Source organism: Microtus oregoni, unplaced genomic scaffold (assembly GCF_018167655.1).
Source record: "Microtus oregoni isolate MIOR12 unplaced genomic scaffold, Mior012 000013F_ref0000133, whole genome shotgun sequence".
Lineage (NCBI taxonomy): Eukaryota > Metazoa > Chordata > Mammalia > Rodentia > Cricetidae > Microtus > Microtus oregoni.
Genome location: NW_024543072.1, coordinates 23,893,217 through 23,914,754, shown reverse-complemented (window position 1 = coordinate 23,914,754; position 21,538 = coordinate 23,893,217). Strand labels below are relative to the sequence as shown.

The window sequence follows — 21,538 nt, the reverse complement described above, 5'->3', positions numbered from 1 at the left end:
GTACTCAACTTCATATGAAAAAGCAAAAAACCCAGGATAGCCAAAACAATGCTATACAATAAAGGAATTTCTGGAGGCATCACAGTCCCTGACTTCAAACTCTATTGCAGATCTATAGTACTGAAAACAACCTGGTATTGGCATAAAAACAGACAAGAAGACCAATGGAACCAAATTAAAGTCCCGGATATTAATCCATACACTTATGAACACCTGATTTTTGACAAAGAAGCAAAAAATTTTAAATAGAAAAAAAAGCATTTTTAACAAATGGTGCTGGCATAACTGGATATCAACATATAGAAGGTTGAAAATAGACCCATATTTATCACCATGCAGAAAACTCAAGTCCAAATGGATCAAAGACCTCAACATAAAGCCAGCCACACTGAACCTCATAGAAGTGAAAGTGGGAAGTACACTTGAATGCCTTGGCACAGGAGACCACTTCCTAAATATAACCCCAGCAGCGAAGACACTGTGAAATAATTAATAAATGGGACCTCCTGAAACTGAATACCTTCTGTAAAGCAAAGGACACAGTCAACAAGACAAAATGGCAGCCTACAGAAAGGGAAAAAAATCTTCACCAACCCCACATCAGACAGAGGTCTGATCTCCAAAATATACAGCTCAAGAAATTGGTCATCAAAAGAACAAATAACCTAATAAAAAATGGAGTACAGACCTAAACAGAGCACTCTCAACAGAGGAGTCTCAAATGGCTGAAAGACACTTCAGGAAATGTTCAACATCCTTAGTCTTCAGAGAAATGCAAATCAAAACAACTCTGGAATTCCATCTTAGACCTGTAAGAATGGCCAAGATCAAAAACACTGATGACACTTTATGCTGGAGAGGTTGTGGGGTAAAGGGAACACTCCTGCATTGCTAGTGGGAGTGCAAGCTGGTACAACCCCTTTGGATATTATTATGGCGATTTCTCAGAAAATTAGAAAACAACCTTCCTCAAGACCCAGCATTATCACTTTTGGGTATATGTCCAAAGGAGGCTGAATCATACCACAAGGACATGTGCTCAACTATGTTCATAGCAGCATTGTTTGTCATAGCTAGAACCTGGAAACAACCTAAATGTTCCCCCAAGTAAAGAAGGGATAAGGAAAATGTGGTACATTTACACAATGGAGTACTACACAGCAGAAAAAAATAACAACATCTTGAATTTTGCAGGCAAATGGATGGAGCGAGAAAACATCATATTGAGTGAGGTAACCCAGACACAGAAAGACAATTATCACATGTACTCACTCATAAATGGTTTTTTAAACATAAAGCAAAGAAAACCAGCCTACAGATCACAATACCAGAGAACCTAGACAACAGTGAGGACCCTAAGAGAGACTTACATAGATCTAATCTACATGGGAAGTAGAAACAGACAAGATCTCCTGAGTAAATTGGGAGCATGGGGACCATGGGAGAGGGTGGAGGGGAGAGGCAGTGAGGGTAGCAGAAAAAAAAATGTAGAGCTCGATAAAATTAACAAAATAAATAAATATGAAAAAAAGAGGTGGGGCCTGACTTTTGAATGGCTTCGAGCAGGGTAGAACTCTGAGAAGGTGGTACTTGACCAGTAATGCTGAAAGAGTAAGCTGTTGCATTCTATAATGGAAGAAATGGAGACAGAAGTGTGCACAGATAGTGTAGGAAGACAGGAGAGGCTCTGAGTAGTGTGCACACAGTGTAGGAAGACAGGAGAGGCTCTGAGTAGTGTGCACACAGTGTAGGAAGACAGGAGAGGCTCTGAGTAGTGTGCACACAGTGTAGGAAGACAGGAGAGGCTCTGAGTAGTGTGCACACAGTGTAGGAAGACAGGAGAGGCTCTGAGTAGTGTGCACACCGTGTAGGAAGACAGGAGAGGCTCTGAGTAGTGTGCACACAGTGTAGGAAGACAGGAGAGGCTCTGAGTAGTGTGCACACAGTGTAGGAAGACAGGAGAGGCTCTGAGTAGTGTGCACACAGTGTAGGAAGACAGGAGAGGCTCTGAGTAGTGTGCACACAGTGTAGGAAGACAGGAGAGGCTCTGAGTAGTGTGCACACAGTGTAGGAAGACAGGAGAGGCTCTGAGTAGTGTGCACACAGTGTAGGAAGACAGGAGAGGCTCTGAGTAGTGTGCACACAGTGTAGGAAGACAGGAGAGGCTCTGAGTAGTGTGCACAGTGTAGGAAGACAGGAGAGGCTCTGAGTAGTGTGCACACAGTGTAGGAAGACAGGAGAGGCTCTGAGTAGTGTGCACAGTGTAGGAAGACAGGAGAGGCTCTGAGTAGTGTGCACACAGTGTAGGAAGACAGGAGAGGCTCTGAGTAGTGTGCACACAGTGTAGGAAGACAGGAGAGGCTCTGAGTAGTGCACACAGTGTAGGAAGACAGGAGAGGCGGCTCTTGAGTCAGCACTTGGGAGAGAGTGGCAGTGCATGAAGACAGCCAGGTAACAAAAAGTCTGTGCCCTTAGAGACCACACATGGGCTTCAGCTTTTATTCCAAGCTTTATTTTATTCTATTTATTATTTGTCCTGTACTTAGGACAAATGCCAGTTCTCTGTTAATAGAATCATTGGGGCGACTGTAGTATAGTAAGATAGGCTACCAATACCAAGGTAAAAACAATGAGGCTAATTATACAGAGGCTATTGTGGTTGCTTAGGCAAAAGACAGTGGAGTTGCTAGCCCTACAAAAATGACAAGGGATGAAATCTAGACCATAAGGCATTCCTCGGTGATTCATAAGACATTAATGACTTATCTAAGGAGATAAATTACTGGAGTCAGACTAAATTATGTTGTGAAATTCTGCTGTGTGCTAACTGCATGATACCTCAGTTGTAGAACCAACTAGTGGGCAAGTAGTATATACACTATGGATACATATACAGTATAGATCGATTGAATGAAAGGGTGATTCTCACATGGGCATGCTGTTGGGGTGGTTGTACAGTTCATCATACCACTCCGAATAGTACACATTTTAAAACTTAGGTTGTTTGTTTCTGGAATTTTCCTTTTATTTTCAGACAGAGGTTGTCTGCTAGTAATTGAATCCATAGAAAGTGAAAGTATGGACTAGAGGGAACTACTGTATTATTTAGTCTTAAGAGGAACAAAATATTGACACATACTCCAACACAGATATCTTGAAAGGTTGTGTTAGATGCAGAAAGCCCGAAACTAAGGGCTGTGTACTGCATGGCCCCACCCACTTGACATATCCTAAACAGGCGCATCGCAGAGGTAGGCTTTATTTTTCTTTTTCTGTTGTTTTTTGTTGGTGGTGGTAGTAGTGTTTTGTTTGTTTGTTTTTGGTTTGGTGTGTTTTTCTTTTCTTTTGGACAGGGTTTCTTTGTGTAGCCCTGGCTATCCTGGAACTCACTCTGTAGACCAGGCTGGCCTCAAACTCATAGATCCACCTACCTCTGCCTCCCAAATGCCAGGATTAAAAGTGTGTGCCACTACCACACAGCAGAGGTAGGATTTCTTAGGAGACAGAGGAAGCTTGGAAAAATGTCTTTATGGGCTTGGAGTTTCCTTGTGGGTGGTAAAATATTGTGGAACATCACCACACTGTGAAGGTAATAAAATGCCTCTAAATTATACATGTTAAAAATTATTTTTATTTTATTGGTGTTTTGCCTGTGTCTATGTCTGTGTCAGGGTGTTAGATCTTGGAGTTATAGACAGTTGTGAGTTGCCTCATGGGTGATGGGACTTGAACCTGAGTCCTCTGGAAGAACAGTCAGTACTCTTAACTGCTGAGCCATCTTTCCAGCCCCTACATTTTAAAATGGGTAAAACGGTGAATGTTATTTTATATGAATCTTACCACAATCCTAGTAAATCCCAATAAATAAATAAATGGTGATAGTAGGTCTGGGGAGATGGGTCAATTGATAAAGCAAGGACCTCAGGGTCCCCAGCAAACATGCAGGAAGCTGGGTGAAGCAATCTAGTGCTGGGGTACGGAAACGGGCAGTTTCTAGACTTTGCTGGCTAGGAAGTCTTAGCTGAGATGGTGAGTCCAGGATCAGTGAGAAACTCTGTCTCAAAATGAAAACAGACTGGATAGTGGCAGAGTAAGAAGTAAATGAAAAGTAAATTTCCAAGATTTCTGTTAGAAAGAGGTCAAGGAGCTAACATCGACCGTGGCCCTCAAGGTGCCCAGACCTCCCTACACCACACACACACACACACACACACACACTCAGAGAGGGAGAGAGAGAGAGAGAGGGAGGGAGGGAGGGAGGGAGGGAGGGAGGGGGGAAGGAAGAGAAGGAGGAGGAGGAGGAGGAGGAGGAGGAGGAGGAGGAGGAGGAGGAGGAGGAACTAAAATGTGTAAAGAAATATCAGGACAATGGCATTGACAAAATCCTTCTTGGCTGAGTAGTTTATGTCCTGGCTATAGCCGGCCCAGCTAGAATAGAGTTCATCAAAGGGAGTGGGGTGAGGAGGTGAGAAAGGCTGAGCTGAATGGTGAAGGACCCCGACGGCCAGGCCAGGGCGTTTAGCCAGTTCAGCAGCTGGGAAGCATTGCAGCACAACGGATAAGGGAACTGAAGTGGTCTTTAGCAACAGTACAAATTAAAAGCTGTGTTTCAGGGCCGAAGAGGGTCTGTGAGTCTATGAAACCATGCTGTTGCTTTTCACAGGTGGAGCTCTGTGACCATCCCCCACAGCCTCATGTTTCCTTTCTCTTTGTATAAAGTAGCCCTTGGAAGGGTCTGATTATACAATTATATTGTTTAAAATAAACATAGTATATTAAGTGTAAGGAGTTAAAGTTGTTACCCTCTGGTTTCTGTAAGTCTAGAGTTGCCTGGACTGTTGTCTACATATAAAGCTTTCCCAAGAACAGAGCTAAGGCTTGGCTTCCCCACCATCCACACGCCTGCGGACATCACCGCTGCCCCCCCACCCCCTCACCCCCGTGCACAGTAACTTCAGTAACTTCTTACTGGTGTGCACATATGATATTTTGCACATTGCTTTAAAATTTTTGTCTTGGAGCCAGGCAGTGGTGGTGCACACCTTTAATCCCAGCACTCAGAGGAAGGCAGAGGCAGGTGGATCTCTGTGAGTTCAAGACCAACCTGGTCTACAAAGTGAGTTTCAGGACAGCCAGAGCTGTTACACAGAGAAACCCTGTCTCGAAAAAGAAACAACAACAACAACAGCAAATATTTGCCTTGGCTGTCTTCCCTCTTCTTCCTGATGGACTTCAGTATCACATGCTGTACTTTTATTTGTAAAAACAACAGCAAAAAAAAAAAAAAGTTGGAAAGTAAATGAAAAGTAAATTCCCAAGGCCTCTGTCAAAAAGAGGTCAAGGAGCTGGGCGATGATGGTCCATGCCTGCACTCCAGCATGTGTGACGGGGAAGCAGCAAGATCGTCTTTGACAATATATGAGCTGGAGGCAACCTGGGCCTCATGAGATCCTGCTTGAATGACAAAAAACAAGAGTATAAGGAATCATAAAAATAATGAAACAGAAAAAAATTGCTAACATTTACTAAGCACTATGTGTCAGCAGTTTTCTAAGCTTGTTTTTTTTTTTTTCTTTAAATTGTTTTACTGTTTTATGTATGGATGTTTTACCTGCATGTATGTCCCTGTACCGCATGCAGGTAGTACCTAGGAGGGCCAGGAGAGGGCGTAAGATCTGAGGGCTGTAAAGCACCATGTAGCTCCTCCTATGGAAGAGCAGAGGCTCTTAACCTCTAAGCCTTCCTTTCCGGACCTTTGTATTTTTCATTGGCTGCAGACAGCAATCAGCTGCTGTGCACCAGTGGGTCTCAACCTATGGGTCAAGATTCCTTTGGGGGGTCAAATGACCCTTTCACAGGGATTGCCTAAGGTCATGGGAAAACACAAATATTACTTTATTATTCATAACAATAGCAAAATTGCAATTATGACATAACAACAAAAATAATGTTATGGTTGGGGTCCCCACAACATGAAGGGTCACAGCATTAGGAAGGTTGAGAACCAGAGTCAGGCAGTGGCAGAGATGAGCTCCAGGAGCATACTCTCCCTCTGTCCTTTAGCTGTTGTGACCATTCTGTAGAACTTTTCAACAGAAGTCAATCATAAATTTTTGTGAAATTTTCCAAATTTAAATGTTGGCTTAAAAACATAGCCTTGTGGGCTGCAGTTCAAATACTATTGACTATTTAAAATACTATTTAAAATGCACAGATCAATATTTTGTTTTGCTTTTCTTATAATCGCATACTTGTGCAGCCCCCAGCTGTCTCTAGTTGCATAGCACTCCCAGCCTCTCTGAGGAGACCCCGTTCCTATTGAACTGTGCCTTACTTTCCCCTCCTCCGGCCCCCGAAAGCCACTAGCTTGCTCACTGTCTCTATGGATTTGTTTGTTCAGAAATATTCACATATAAATAAATGGATCTTATAATAATGATGGTTGTGGTAGCATTCTGTTGCTGTGAGAAATATTCAGAAAACAATTTAAATGGAGGAAGGATTGATTTCGGCTCATAATGTGGAGGAGGTTTTGGTTTCGTGGCTGCATGGGTCTGTTGTTTAGGGCCTGTGCTGATACGGAACATGGTGGCTGGAGGGCCTTGCAGAACAGAGTCACTCACAACATAGGACCCAGGATATGCGGCAGAGACGGGAAATGCTCCCAGACACTGCCCACCTCACGTCCCACTCCCACCAATTAGCGTTCCCATCCTTCCTGTTGAGCTGTGACCTGATCAGTGGACTCTGTGAGCTCTGCGGAGTTATCACCTAAGCCTCTGACAGCTCATATCCGAAGCAAATAGTGACTTTTAGTGTCTGGGATTTTTCACCTGTTCAATGTTTTATTTTTCTTTCTAATTTAAACTTAGAAAAATATGTATGTGTGTGTGTTGTACGTGAGTACCTGCAATGACACGTGGAGATGACAGGACACCTGCAAGAGTTGGTACCGCTTTCTCCACGTGAGGCTCTGGGGAACTAACTTGGGTTGTCGGGCTTTGCAGCAGGTGCTTCTCCCTTGAGACCTCTCACCAGTGCTAGCGTTTGGAGGTTCAGTATGTGTTATGAACTGAATGGAGAGATTACAATTTGTTTATCTGTTTATTAACCATTCTAGGTAGCTTGATTATTCCCATATTTTGGCTGTTACTAATAGTACTTGTAGTAAACTTTGAGTTTTAAATGCCTGTTTGAGTCTATGCTTTTAATTCTTTTGTTATATACCTGGAAACAGAGACAGGAAACAGAAACAGGATTTCTCTGTTTAGCTTTGGATCCTGTCCTGGAACTCTCTCTGTAGACCAGCCTGATCTCGAACTCTCAGAAATCCACCTGCCTCTGCCTCCTGAGTGCTGGGATTAAAGGCATGCGCCACCATCACCCAGCCTTGAGTAATTTTTATATTATTTTCCAAAGGGGCTGTAAGATTTTTGTCTTGGAGCTGGGTAGTGGTGGCACATGCCTTTAATTCCAGCACTTGGAAGGCAGAAGTAGGTGGATCTCTGTGATTTCGAGGCCAGCCTGATCTACAAGGGCTAGTTTCAGAACAGGCACCAAAGCTACAGAGAGACCCTGTCTCAAAAAAACAAAAAAACAAAAAAAAAAAGAAAGAATGAATGAAAAAGGGGGAAAAAAAGGATTTTTGTATTCCTAACCATACATGGATTTCTTTTGTGAGTGGCTATCTTTTTTATATATATATAAGTATAGCTATCCTCATGGGTACAGACTCTATATCTTCTTTTTAATTTTTTAAAACTTTTGACTGTGTGTATTTATGCGTATGTGTGAAATGCAGGTGTACTTGCACCTTTGCTATTTTTATAATTGTTACCTATTTTAGATACAAGTTGCTCAGCAAACTATTGATAAAAAGAAAAACAAAATAGAAAACACTGCTGGGCGATGGTGGCACACACCTTTAATTCCAGCACTTGAGAGGCAGAGGCAGGAGATCTATGAGCTCGACGCCAGCCTGGTCTACCGAGTGAGTTCCAGGACAGCCAGGGCTACACAGAGAAACCCTGTCTCTAAACCAAAAAGATAAAACATGCAATAAAACAAACAGCACTAAAACCCCAGGGTAAGATCCACACTGTGTGTGCTTTATCTTTCACTTCCTTCAGAATGTGTTGGAATCACAAGAACGTATTTTAATGAGATCCAACGTACCTGTTTGGCCAGGTCAGATTCTAGCACGCTCACTTGCTGCTCTGCTGCCAGTGTCGCAGAAGCCGCCTGGAAAACTCTTATGTGTGTGAGGAAGGCTTGTTTTCCGGAGAGAGGCAAGAAGTTTTGGAAAGCACTGAAAGCGGATTTTTCCTCTGGTTTTCAGTTCCCATTTTCTACTCCTAACGTCCATCAGGTAGTGCAATTAGGGTGTGCAGGGGTGCACACTGAGAGAAGCAAAGTCTCCAGGCTCCTTTTTTCATCAAAAGAGAATCTGAATTATAAGATAGGAGGATCTGAATCTTTGCTCTCAGCTATTGATGATAACCCTTAAAATTGAATGGCCATAGGAGTCTAAAAATTATGTATTTCTGGAAAGAAAGATTGGGAAAATTAGCACATCTGAAAGGCATTTGGATTACTTGTGTTCTCATATGTTTTATTCTCTATCTCCCTTCCCTTCCCTTCTCTTTTCTCTCCACACCCCCTTCTTCTCTTTCTCTTTCTCTTCTTTCCTCTTTCCTCTCCAGGGTCTCTGTCTGTCTTGGAATTCACAGAAATCCTCCTGCCTCTGCCTTCTGAGTGCTGGGGTTAAAGGCGTGCAGTACCATATCTAGCCTATGGCCTCACCTTTTGTATGAGAATTGTGTGTGTGTGTGTGTGTGTGTGTGTGCGTGTGTGTGCATGTGTGTGTGTGTGTGTGTGTGCTCATGAGCATGTGCACTTACCAGAAGGGAAAACCAGGGACCCACAGTCATGCATAGTTCTTCAAGTACACACTACTGAAAAATAACCTAAAGCTGCAAAACTTTAGTCCTTTTATTTCTCCTTAAGGAGAGATTTACTACTTTGAGGGAGAAAAGGGAATGGATGTTTTGTTTAACAACCTGTTTTTTCAGAAGCAATACAAACCCAGATAAGTTGCTGGATCAAGGTGCAAAGGACAATTGGAAAGTGAGATTGCCTTGTTTTCTGCTGGCTCAATACCTGAACTTTGCCGATGAAAGAAGGAAGAAACATTTGAGATATTCTGTCCATGTTGTGCTGGACTGTTTAAAAGTTCAGCTCAGCTGGGCTAGGAGACCAGTTTCCATATTACAGTTTGAGGAGGGAAGTTCCAGGGTCCAAATGCCTCCCTTGCATGGGAGCGCACTTTCCATCCTTGGGACATTGCAATATTGATCTCATTGCTGCTTGATTTCAGAGCATGTGCTATTGACCCTGGCTATGAACGTCTGTGATTAGGGGTGGGGATGATTTCCCATGTGTGCAGTGGGAAAGATCAGGACAGATTTTCCTAAGAAATGAAACTTCAGGACAGACTTGATTGGCTGGTAGAGTTTTAGCTGGGGCAGGGGGGTGTGTATATTTCACATGGCTTGACTTGAATGAACAAAGACAGGACCAGAAAGCTGGAGGTGGGAATACATTGGAAGCTACTGAGGTGTGGTCTTGGAGTGGGATATAGCATTCTTGCAGGAAGGAGCTGAATATAAGCAGGGCAGTCTGTAGAGACCCTGAATGATAGTTTTTATTTATTTCTATAGTCTGTGGAGCAGCCCCTCGAAGTGCAAGAGCGTGGACTGATAGTCAGTAAAGCACTTCAGCAACACCTCAAAACACAATGTGGACAGAATAAAATTGGGGCTTCCCGTGGGCCAGATGTGGGCTGGCAAGGGTGGCTGCGGGTCTGATTTGCTTTGGCATCACTGGTTTCTAGGCCCTTCCAAAGGGCCTGCTTTTGCTCCACTCACCTTATAAATGAAGAGACACAGAGGGGTCACGTGACTTCCCCAGAGCCTTGCAGGCCTGAGGGCGTAGAGTTTGCCACTGCTGGGCCTTCGAGATGGTGAGACTTGCTGGGTGATGGTGGCGCACACTTTTAGTCCCAGTACTGGGGAGGCAGAGGCAGGCGGATCTCTGTGAGTTTGAGGCCAGCCTGGCCTACAAGAGCTAGTTCCAGGACAGGCTCCAAAGCTACAGAGAAACTCTGTCTCGGAAAAAAATTCCAACCTAAAGACTAAAGATTTCAAAGCAGGTTTATCATTATACTTCAGTTAGCTATTAACCATCTAGAAATATTTGGGTGTTACTGATTATATTTTATTAATTATCTTTATGTTATAAACTTGTGGATTTAAATTTTTCTCTCATTTTAAGCAGTTTGCTCTGAAGATTGTTTCTGGTATAATATACCACTGCACACACAGACACACACAAAAAGTAACTATATAAAGGCCTGAATTGGAGTAAGCAATGCATTTTGTAGAATGAGCATGTATACAGGTTAAGTCTCCAGAAAGATAATTATCTTTAGGTCTCTACTGTTGTCATTTTTTTTTTTTTTTGTATTTTTGTTGACAATTCTGGCTACTGAGCTGGAGAGTTCAACGTATTGGCCAATTCTTTCTCTACCGATATACTCACGATAAGTTGCAAGATGTGTCCCTATAGAGAACACAGTCAGGGAGAGGCCGCGAGACCCACATGCAGGGCAGGCCAGCACTCTGGCGAAAGAGAGAAAGAGAGGTCTTGCTAGAGGAAGAAGAAAAGCCTCTGCAGACTTAGTGGAATTTAAAAAAAAAAAAAAAGAGTCAATGCATTCCTAGTTCAGCAAATCTGATTTTCTTGTTACTCAAATAACTTGAATCCTTTGAAGTAGATAATAGGGAATCTCTGTTACCAGCCCTGTAATTCACAAACATAAATATATTTAACTTACTGGTTTCCAGGTTTATTAAAACATTGTATTGGGACTACTTGGTTTTTCCCAAAATAAAAATCCTTGTGTAGCCTCTTGAATTTTAGAATGTTTTTACATTGCACTGTGTGCAAAAGGTGGGAAGACGAACTTCTGGTTCTGTCCTAGTGTGCATTAGGACACCTTTGGTTGAATCGTGTTGGGGGTGAATATTCTTGGAAAAGGATCTTCTGCCTTGTTGGCCCGGCACCTCCTGGGAATGCCCCTCATTTGGAGAGCCTGCATGGCTTGTTTTAGTTTTGTTTTGTTGTTTTTTGTTTTTTTGAGACAGGGTTTCCCAGTAGCTTTGGAGGCTGTCCTGGAACTTGCTCTGTAGACCAGATTTGCCAGGGTGGTCTCGAACTCACAGAGGTCCACCTGCCGCTGCCTCCCAAATGCTGGGATTAAAGGTGTGCTCCACCACCGCCTGGCATTTTTCTTTTAAATGCGTCTTTGAAGGGATGATCAGAATTGGGCAACATTTTTTTTCTTAAGGAGAAAAAAAGATTTAATAGATTTTCTATATATACATATTTGTGGCTGGTGCCCAGAAGCCAGAAGAGAGCATAGATCATCTGAACTGGACCTTCCATGTGGATGCTGGGAATTCAGTCCAGGTCCCCTGGAAGAGAATCAGTGCTTTTAACTGCTGAGCCATCTCTCTAGTCTCCCAAAAGTTTTATTTTTAAGCTGCCTACATTCTGATTGGTATGGCCAGCTTTTAATATAAGCATTTTGATAAATGCTGAATTGTTCATTATTTTCGTGCATTCTATGATTTTTTTTTTTTTAACTGTGATACCTAGTAGAGTGCCTGATGTGTACTAAGCGCTCAGCATTGCTTGGTAAATTGCAATCTCCTTATTCAAAACTTATGTATTATTTAGTGTATAGACAGGTACTGAAGTACTTGAAGTATTGATTTTGTATAAGACACACTAGTGTATCATAATATATTAAATGTATATGAGTTGTATGGGCCATTTCTTCATAGCTTGGTCATCATTTCTTTCCTGACAGGAAGAAGTAAGGATTTGGATTTCTGTTGTATTATTGTTCACAAACAATGCTCTTTGTATAAGGGATACTTGAAAAAGCTTGTTAACATTTGAATAGCAGACACACTTTCTTACTCTCTGAACTTTCCAATTTTCGTTTTGCTTTCATTGGTGACTCTTTCAAACTGCTAATTACGGGACCTAAAACAGCTGTGGTAAGACCAGATTCTGTCTTTCTCGAAAGCACTAGGGCTTGTGATAGGTGGTAAAGATGAAGAGGACCTGGCCCAGAAATGCCAGGAGCTGCATGTCTCTGTGTTCTCTTTTATTTGGTAGTAAATGTCATTTGATAAGGACTCCACTGACTGCTCAGTGTGATGCAAGTCACTTCCAGTATTTGAGCCTAATTCCAGTGCTTTCAAAGGATCATTGCTCGCAGTCCTCAGCAGCCTAGCCTTATCTCCATGTTACAGACTAGAAAACTGACATCCTGGGAAACTAGGTGGCTTGCTTAAGGCTGCACATTCGTAAAAGGAGGAGCTAATATTAGTCCACCACTGAGAAGACCCTCCTCCCTTCTCTTGTTAGTTTGGGATTTTTGTTTTGTTTTGTTTCATTTTTTGAGAAGGTGTCTCTATTATGTAGAGATAGCTGCTCTGGAACTCATTGTGTAGACCAGGCTAGCCTCAAACTCACGGAGATCTGCCTGCTTCTGCCTCTCCTGCGCTGGGATTAAATGTGTGCGCTACCACACTCAGGCTCCTTCTCGGTCATAAATAACACAACTTTGTCTGTATACAGCTGTGTACGCAATGCACTAGAGCCTCTGGGTATCCCTCGTTCCTTGTAGGTGTTCAGTAGCTGGTAGTTCATAGTAACTGTCGTGATGCCGAGAGCTAACAACAGAATTTTAAGCTCTGTTCTGCTTTGGTATACCAGCTGAGAAGTTAAGAAGTTTGAAAACAAAAGAAGTCTCAAGCAGAAATTAGAAGTTGAAGTACTGTGAATTGCCATATTGATCCTCATTGGTTGTCAGTTACATCATTGTGAAAGCAGAATCAAGGAATACCTTAAGAAGTGAGCCCAAACTTGATGCTTGCCATTTTCCTTTCATTTTCATTCTTACCCTCTACTTTCAGCCATCAGAACATTTGTACTCAAGATGCAAGCTCCTTGCAGTATCTAAGTTTTTTTTCTTAATATCAAATGGCTATGGTGTTGCCATTTAAATGGTTGTGCTCCTAAGCTTTGCTTTAAGTGAGCAGTCCCAAGGAATTCAAATTTTATCTCATAGAATTACAAAATTAAAAGTAATAAATAAATTGGATGTATTGTATCTCGGGAAACATTCATGCAAATGTTTCAGTGATTCAAGATAAATGAAATATTTTCGTGACTGCATTGGAGACAGCCTATGGTGAACTAGTAATAGTAATACATGTTTTTAACCTAGCATTTCACTCATGGATACTTTTATATAGGAAGTTAAAACTTATAGGAATAATTTTTATTTTTAATTTATGTGCATTGGTGGGAAGGTGTCAGATACCCTGGAACTGGAGTTACAGACAGTTGTGAGTTGCCTTGTGTATGCTGAGATTTGCACCTGGGTCCTCTGGAAGAGTAGCCATTGCTCTTAATTGCTGAGCCATCTCTTTATTCCCGAAATTTTTTTTTAATTTAAAAATCTTCCAGTTATCTTAATCAGTTTTGGTTACAACTATTCCTTGGCAGGAGATTCCAGACCCCCCCCCCCAGACCGAAATTGACAAGTACTTATGTTCCTTCTACAAAAAGGCACATAAACTGTGTACATCAGCTTACCTCTGGATCACTTGTAATACTCATTAAAATGTAAAGTCTGTGTAAACAGTCGTAACATTGTATTTAGGGAAATTTTTAAAATCTATACATTTTCAGTATGGATACAATTTTAAAGTATCAAAGTATATTTTCATGCACTTTGTTGGGTCTGTAGGTGGAGAGCCTGAGGGTGTGAGGAACATCATCAGCTCCCTTTTTGATTAATTTGTGTGCAATTCAGGGAAAAACACTCCATATCAATTTCTAAACGTGCCTAACCAGAAAGTGTGGTTATGCTTTATTTAAGACAATTCTTCCTGTGTTTCTCAGTCTGGTCCAGAACTATTACACAGCTGCTCCTCTTGCCTCAGCCTCTAAGTGACTGGGACTCTGGGCACATGCTACCATACCCAGTTCAAGCTTTTAAATCTGCACCCGAATCAAAATCTTTTCACTGAGTCTTGACTTTAATATATTGTGAAAACATTTCCGTACTCACTTTTTAAAATTGTTGGGTTTTCTTTTTGTTTGTTTTGTTTTTCCAGACAGGGTTTCTCTGTGTAGTTCTGGCTGTTCTGGAATTCCCTCTGTAGACCAGGCTGCCTCAAACTCAGGGATCCCCGAGTGCTGGGATTTAAGGCATGTGCCACCATGCCTTGGTCCGTAGTCACTCTTGCTTTCATTTATACATTTTAAAAATGTTTGTAAGGTACATATTTCTTCAACAGAGAAGTTGGTGACCTCTCTTAATTTGTGATTAAAGAAAAAACAAGTAATAGTAACACCAAGTACAGAAAGCTCACCTCCTCCTCACCAAGGCTTTGAAAACACCTGTAAGCAAGAGACTTTGAACAGGTTAGAAGTGTGCTCTTTTACTGAGAAGTGAAACGTGATGATCACATTCACAGTTTTGTCTCCAATTGTCGCACCGTTTGTGATAACAGCAATAACAGCAACATTTACTATAGGCTCCATGTGGTCCGTGGCTATGAATGCTTTAGTTGTTTGATCATCAGCCCATCGCGTAAGCAAAAGCTGTGTATGTGTATACTGAGAGGAAGATGTTAAATTTATGTGCTAGTTCCTAAGTTGATGATTAAAATCTGACCAAACACACTTGTCTTTCATATATTCCATAAGCCATGGGTTCTCATCTGATCCTAGAAGACACAACCATAAATAGAGACTAACAACAAAGTGATACACTGATTTCGTGGGCCCCTTCTTGCTGGAGAAGAATTTCAAGTTCCCAGGACACACAGTGTGACCCTCCGTTGTGGGCACGGAGGTACACGCGGGCGGCTTCCCATGCAGTAGGGGCTCGAGCAGACACCTGGGCGGCATTTTCACACCTGCCGGTGGCTCCTGAGGTGCCGGCATCCGCACAGTGGCGGCTTCCCATTCATGCTCCAGCAGCTACCGTGCAGCCGCCCGCGAGCTCAGGGCGCAGTGTCGGTGCCCGAGGCTCCGGAGGGAGGGCCTGGGCGACGCACGAGTCGCTGCGCCGGGGCCGACCGGCCGGCTCTTCCATAGGTGGCTGCGTTTCCGACTTCGCCCTGGCTCCACTCCGGGGGCTTGACGTGCAAACTTCGCCGGAGCGAGCCGAGAGGGAGGGACCGGCGAGGGGGAGGAGGCGACAGGAGGCGCCTCCGCTTAAGGGAGCCGGCCGGGCGCCGCCGCTCGGACGGACGCGCGGACGGAAGGAAGGAGCGGGGCTGCCGGCCGGGCCGGGATGCGAGCGGCCGCAGGGTGGGCAGCGGCGAGCCGGGGCGCGGGCGGGCGGGCCGGAGGCCGCGGCGGGGTGGCTCCGGGCCCCGACCTCCCGAGGCGGCCCGGGCCGGGCAGCCAGCGCCGCAGTGGCGGCTGCAGCCGGCGCCCGGCGAGGGCCGCGGGAGGGAGGCGAAAGCGAAAGCCAGCTGCGCCGCGGACTTTGCGCCCGGACGGGGGCGGCGGCGGGGCCCGGGGGCTGTCAGCGGCACCGGCCTGCGGGCCGCGCACGCCGCCGGAACTCCGCGGCGCCTCCTTAAAAGCGGCCCCCGCGCCACTCTTTTCCCCCTTTTTTGTTACATTGTAGGAGCGGAAAGAATGTCGGAGCGGGCCGCGGATGACGTCAGGGGGGAGCCGCGCCGCGCGGCGGGCGGAGCAGCGGCCGCCCGGCAGCAGCAGCCACAGCCTCTGCAGCCCCAGCGGCAGCACCCGCCGCCGCGGCGCCCACGGCCGGAGGACGGCGGCCCTGGGGCCGCCAGCACCTCGGCCGCCGCCATGGCGACGCTGGGGGAGCGCAGGCCCCTGCCCAGTCCCGAAGCGATGCTGGGACAGCCGTGGAATCTGTGGGTGGAAGCCTCCAAACTTCCTGGGAAGGATGGTGAGTGTCCACGCCTCCCCGCTCCCCACGCCCCCCGCCTTCCCCCCCCCCTCAGGCCCCGCTCCCCTCCCCCCGCGCCTTGTCCTGTGACCCGCCCCCTCGGGGGGTCAGAGATGCTATCTTTCGCTGGGTGTGGAACGCGGAGGTGCCCACACCTACCCTGTGCGTGCGTGAGCGTGCGTCACACTCCTGGCCACTGACCTGCCTCTCCCCTCCTCCTGTGTGTGTATATCTCCTAGGGACCGAATTGGATGAAAGTTTCAAGGAGTTTGGGAAACACCGCGAAGTCATGGGGCTCTGTCGGGAAGGTGAGTCCAGCCCCCTCCCCCTGTCCCCGGGTGGAGTTTGTACCCAACCCTGAGGAATCCTTGTTGCTTTAGCCCACCTTCCCTGCTTGTCACACTAAGGATGCTGCTGAAGAGGGAAGGGGGTGGGCAGAGCATTTGGGAAAGCCTGGTTTCTAGGGGCTCTCTGTAATGGGCAGCGAAGTGGATCCCCTCTGGAAACCTGGGTGCAGCCAGAACAGCAATTCAAAGTGATGGGCATAGGAAACCTGCAGGGAGTTTAACCCAGATCCCTTCAGATCAGGCCTTGTTATGGAAAACACCTCTGGAGGAAGGAGTTCTCAGCCCTGAAAAGTAGTTCCACACATGTTTGAAAAGAAACCTTGACCAACCCTAGGCTTTTTAAGGCAAAGAGTGTGTATTTTGGACATTATTATTACTTTATTTTGGTTTAGCCATGCTGTCCTGGAATGTGCTTTTTTTTTTTTTTTTTTTTTTTTTTTTTTTTTTTTGATTTTCGAGACAGGGTTTCTCTGTAGCTTTTGGAGCCTGTCTTGGAACTAGCTCTTGTAGACCAGGCTGGCCTCGAACTCCCAGAGATCCGCCTGCCTCTGCCTCCCGAGTGCTGGGATTAAAGGCGTGCGCCACCACCGCCCGGCTTGGAATGTGCTTTTTAAAAGACCAGGATGGCCTCAAACTCAGAGATCTGCCTGCCTCTGCCTCCTGACTATAAAGGGATTTTCTTGTTTGCTGTGGGGTTTACAGTGAAAGTTTAGGGTGCTGTCAAAAGATCATCTAACCCAAGAATGCACTCGGTAGGAATGTGTGTGATGATTGGCTTTGCCAGGTAAGGGGACAGAAATACAGAACTGTCTTCTACCTTAAGCTCTTTGGTGGAAAGCTACTTGAGACGGCAAAAGGTATGCTGTCAGTGGAAGTCAGGTTAGGAAGCTGGGTTCCATATGACCTGGAGAGGACCCTTTTTCTATGAATCCTTCTGCTTACCTGGGCACTCGGTGGTGAGAAAGGTCATGGCCTCGAGACAAGTTTGGGATACTGAGTTTACATATGCCCATGAAATGTGATTTCTCACCTGGAGCCATTTATTTTGGCAGAGTTTTTGTTCAGGGCCCAAGAAGTAGAACTTTGGCAGCAGGCTTTTTAAATGCAGAACTGGCTGATAGTTGCTGCAGGTTTTAGCTCTTACCTTTCCTTCTTTTTTCCTGCTTTGGCTTTTTCGGCTGGCCATGATCTGTTAGTATTGCCAAGAAGAGTGGCCCTGGTGGCAGGCCTCGGAGCACTTCCCAGTGGAAGGGATCATAGAGCACAGTGCTTTAGCTGGTTCCCAGCTTTCCAGCGAGGACTGTTGAGGGCAGAGGGAAAGCATAGGACTGGGTGGTGATGTCGCAATAGGAAAAATCAGTTGTTAGTCCGGTTTTAGTGTTGGCTTGGCAGTCTGCCTGGGCTTGAAAAATTAAAATCACTAGGTGGCAACCCTCGTAAGAAGCGGTAGAGTAGAGCTTTAAGGACCTAATCAGCCTTGCTTGTAGTTTTTACGCTTGGTGTGAATGTATTTCCCTTAAATGGATTCTATGGCCTCTCACACAAAATGCCAATTGTAGGTGATCCCCTGGTATTCAGGATGGATGTCTTTCTCTGAATTCCTTGATCTCTGAGGCTCAACAAAATTTAGTGGCTGAACCCAGTTTTGTTCTGTTGCATCTATTTTTTCTAAATGGGAATATAGTCATCAGATTTTTCATGAAGTTCTAAAATCTCCTATGTACCAAAGGGGGTCATGAACCTGGTTGTAATATCAGTCTATTAGCGTTTGTTAGAAGTTGGTTTGGGTGGTTTTGTTGTTTGTTTGTTCTTGGCAGGGTTTCCCTATGCACCTCTGTCTATCCTGGAACTCACTGGAACTCCAGCTAGTCTGAATCTTACAGAGATCTCCCAGCCTCCAGAGATCAAGCATGTTGGAATTAAAGCTGTGCACTACTATACTTGGTTTACATCTCTTTTAAAGCTGCTCTCTCCTTTTGAAAGATGCTTCAGCTGTCAGGTTTGCTGGAACTTATGCTTGCATATTCTGAGTAAAGAAAAGACTGAAGTTTAATTCAGGCAGTTTATTTGTGACGGAAAAGTCCAAAATTAATGAAAGATTAAAATCAAGGCTACCTTGACTTTAAAAAAAAAATAAATAAAAGCCAGGGAACTAGTTCTGTTGGTAAAGAGCTTAGTGTGTAAGGCCGCAGACCTGCATTTGATTCCTCTAACCCACATTTCCCACCCACTCCCCACCAAAAGCCTGCCTGTTGGTGCTTGCTTTAAATCTTTAAATCCCACTGCTGGAGGGGGGAGGGAGATAGAGGTGTATCCCTGGGGCTTCCTGTCCAGCCAGTCTAGTCCACGTGATGTGCTCCAGGATAGCGAGAAAGCTTATTTCATAAAAACAAGATGAGCTAGCTGGGCGATGGTGGCACACGCCTTTAATCCCAGCACTCGGGAGGCAGAGGCAGGCGGATCTCTGTGAGTTCGAGACCAGCTTGGTCTACAAGAGCTAATTCTGGGACAGGCTCCAAAACCGCAGAGAAACCCTGTCTCGAAAAACAAACAACAACAACCAAAAAAAAAAAACAAAAAAAAAGAAGGTGAGCTAGTAGGTGGTGGCACAGGCCTTTAATCCCAGCACTTAGAAAGCAGAGGCAGGTGGATCTCTCGAATTCAAGGCCAGCATGGTCTACAGAGTGAGTTCCAGGACAGCCAGGAAGGGCAACACAGAGAAACCCTTTCTTAAAAATCCCAAAACAAACAAAAAACCAAGGTGGATGGCTCCAGAGGAGTCCAGACACTCCCAATGCAACCCTTCAGAACAAAACAAGAAGGAAGAAGAAAAAGAAAGATGAACCCCACAATGGACTAGACCTATCTTCTCTTGACATTGTCAGGACTTTTACCATTGTCTTACGTTAATACGTCCTACAAGCAAATGATGTTGCAGAATTAAATCTGTATAAGTTCCTTTGTCAGTGAAGTTATATTGACAAGAAATATGTAGATGCATTGGTCATATTAATGAAACACTAGGAATGAGAAACTCCATTATGGAAGATCTTAGGATCTGTACACAGTTCCTTAATTCTTCAGTATGTGATTAGGAGGCAGGCAGTTCTCAAACAGAGGGTGTGAAAGGAGCTGTTTCATCTCTGGAAACAGCTTTTCCTGTTTGGGAAAGGAGGTGATAAACCTGTTCCCAAGGTTATTGTAGAGGGTGAATTGTCCCTTTCAGTTCTTGTAATGTTAGTACTGACTTTGCAGTTTGCCTTTTATCTAAATGCTGTCATCTTTTCCACTTAGGACCCTTGAGTGGGCTTCCTGGGATCCAAATTCTCCCGAAAATGTATGCAAAGCAATGTATGTTCCTGCCCTTTTGGAGGGTCGTGGCCTCTTCTGGGTTCTCAATGTGAAAGCTCAGAATCGCAGCCTTAGATGTTCCTGTGTTTCTTCTATTTCTCTTGTAACTTGCTTTAGCTAGTTCCTGCATGCAGTAACTGCCCAAAAATTGATGCTGTGGAAGAAGCTTGGCGCACTGAAGTTAGGTGGAAATAGCATTATTCCTGAATTAGTATGCCATGTGTGGTCTTCCTTCTAGCACAGCTGGAGAATGTTAGGATGCTGTGTCCATCATCTCTCAGAGATCAGCTTGTTATCATCTGTATCCTGACTTCATACTGCCTTTTTCTATAACTTCTAGTATTAGTTGATGGCACAGTGGATTTTGGTGAGCTAAGGTTTCACAGTGGGCTGGACTCTCCCCCAGGGATTGCTAATTAAGAAATGTCCTATATATAGGCCCACAGCCTGGTCTTATAGAGGCATTTCCTTAATTGAGGTTCCCTCCTCTCAGATAACTTCAGCTTGTGTCAAGTTGACAAAAAGTGTTCAGCACACACCCTTTTCTTTCGCTAGTGTGGAAAAATGGTTTGTTTGGTTGGTTGGTTTGGTTTTTCGAGACAGGGTTTCTCTGTAGCTTTTGGTGCCTGTCCTGGAACTAGCTCTTGTAGACCAGGCTGGCCCGAACTCACCTGCCTGCCTCTGCCTCCCAAGTGCTGGGATTAAAGGTGTGCATCACCACTGCCTGGCTTGCAATGGTCTTAAAGATATTACATTGTAACCATAAAATCTTTTCCTCAAATACTTTATCTTTCTTTGGGGATTCTCATTGTTTTTTTTAATGTATGATTTTGAAACCATTTTGATGAGCCTTCTTGGAGCCGTCACAGAACTTCAGTGTCAAATGAGTCATGGCCCAGTCTTGCCTCACCTCTGTCCCACAGTGAATCATTTTGAAGCGTATCAGTCGTCATAGCACCTTGTCTTTTGTCCGACTACTTAGGCCTCACCTTGTGGTCTATAAAATAGAGCTGTTATGTTTGTCATGCTTTTGTTTTAAGGCATTCAGGGTTGTCGTTTCTGTGAACTCGCTCGTGTGTTCTGTGAACTCATGTGTTCTCTAGGTGACAGTCCTTATGGTCTGTTTACATGTGAAGGGGAGGTTTAAACCGAGCCTCTTAAGGTATCATTGAAGCATTCTTCGCCTTTGGAACATCTGGGGGCTTGTTGTATGTAAATGCCATTTAGAGGCGTGCTTGGGTGGCCTGGTTGTAGTATCTGTAGTGTGGGCTCTCTGCAGGTGAGCCTCTGGGCTGCATTGATGAGAGCAGCTACCTGCCTGACAGACAGCATCCGTGTGCACTCTGTAGCTGTAGGGTATGCACTCAGCCATGGCAAAAGGAACTTGAGGTGATCCAGACAGGACTGCTCCACCAGCCTCTAAGCACCATAGATATTATAGTCAAACTACAGTCTGAGGTCATATACTGCCCATGGCTTTTTATGTTGCCAAACAATTGAAAAGAAAACTCAAAGATGGCATCATGACATGCGACAATTATGTGAAATTCATGTATCAGTGTCCTTTTGGCGGAGGTTTCCGTCCTGCTTGGTCCCACAATAAACACACAGAAACTCGATTATTTGCAATATTGTTTGGCCAATAGCTTAAGTGTATTTCTGTCTTAGTTTTATATCTTAATTAACCCATTTCTATTCATCTGTGTATTGTCATGTGGCTATGGCTTACTGGCAAGTTTCCATCCAGTGTCTGTCTCCGGAG

The 21,538-nt window shown here is 44.6% G+C and overlaps 2 protein-coding genes across 6 annotated transcripts in view; one reads left to right on the top strand and one right to left on the bottom strand.

The window, feature by feature from the left end:
• Positions 1-21,538, top strand: part of Atxn7 (ataxin 7) — a 154,212-nt gene that overhangs the window by 39,876 nt on the left and 92,798 nt on the right. For 4 of the 5 annotated variants that reach the window (XM_041662306.1, XM_041662302.1, XM_041662304.1 and 1 more), the window contains 2 exons: positions 15,788-16,078; positions 16,318-16,386. In XM_041662306.1, the coding sequence (XP_041518240.1) occupies positions 15,788-16,078; positions 16,318-16,386 (360 nt within the window). Of the gene's footprint in view, positions 1-15,358; positions 15,463-15,787; positions 16,079-16,317; positions 16,387-21,538 lie in introns of those variants that run through there. The other variant, XM_041662303.1, reaches the window with a different exon arrangement.
• LOC121455331 (atherin-like) lies at positions 14,323-15,749 on the bottom strand (the record flags this gene model as incomplete). Its single annotated transcript, XM_041663004.1, has 1 exon — positions 14,323-15,749. A coding segment is annotated over one exon (597 nt), but the record flags the coding sequence as incomplete, so codon positions are not given.